Consider the following 624-nt stretch of genomic DNA (forward strand, 5'->3'; position numbering starts at 1 on the left):
TTGCTAACTGCGAGCGTGTGGCGCTAGCGATTGAGAAAAAAATGCTTACGAAGGGTATCACCACGCAAGGCGTCGTATTCGACGCGTATCACATGTAATACTTGTATAGATCTTCATTCTAATTTCACCTCCAAACCCTGCAGAGCTCATCAATCTGATTTAAAATGGTAGCATCCAACTGGGCGTTCGCAGCATTGGTAGCATCTATTGGCTTGATATCCATCTCGGATTCTCGACCCAACATTCTTGTCTTCTTCCCCGATGAACTGCGCTTCGACTGGGTCAATAACGGCACGGACACTGACTTTCTTCAGACCCCAAACATCGACAGTATCCGCGAGCGCGGTCTCCACTTCAAGCGCGCAATCACAGCCTCCCCGTCTGTGGGCCTTCACGCGCATGTTTCGCTGCTGCCAGTCACTACAAGGAAGTCGGCGTGTTGACCAACCGCTACAACTTCTCGATCAACCGCATGACCACCTACTACAAGCTACTTCAGGAAGCTGGTTACCACACGATGGCCGTCGGTAAACTCGACTTGAACAAGAACGACACACTCAACAGTTTCGGTTGGAACCACGAGGGTAACCTGCACGCTGAGGAGTGGGGTTTCTCCGACATGGT

General features: G+C 51.0%; 1 protein-coding gene across 1 annotated transcript; it reads left to right on the forward strand.

Moving 5' to 3' along the window:
* Positions 1-164: 164 nt before the first annotated feature.
* On the forward strand, positions 165-542 carry PPTG_17754 (hypothetical protein; the record flags this gene model as incomplete). The annotated part of the gene is made up of 2 exons (XM_008915712.1): positions 165-430; positions 500-542. The coding sequence occupies 2 exons, from the start codon at positions 165-167 to the stop codon at positions 540-542; spliced, it is 309 nt and encodes a 102-aa protein (XP_008913960.1).
* Between the last annotated feature and the right edge of the window lie 82 nt (positions 543-624).

The sequence above is a fragment of the Phytophthora parasitica genome (assembly GCF_000247585.1).
Source record: "Phytophthora parasitica INRA-310 unplaced genomic scaffold supercont2.74, whole genome shotgun sequence".
NCBI lineage: Eukaryota > Oomycota > Peronosporomycetes > Peronosporales > Peronosporaceae > Phytophthora > Phytophthora nicotianae.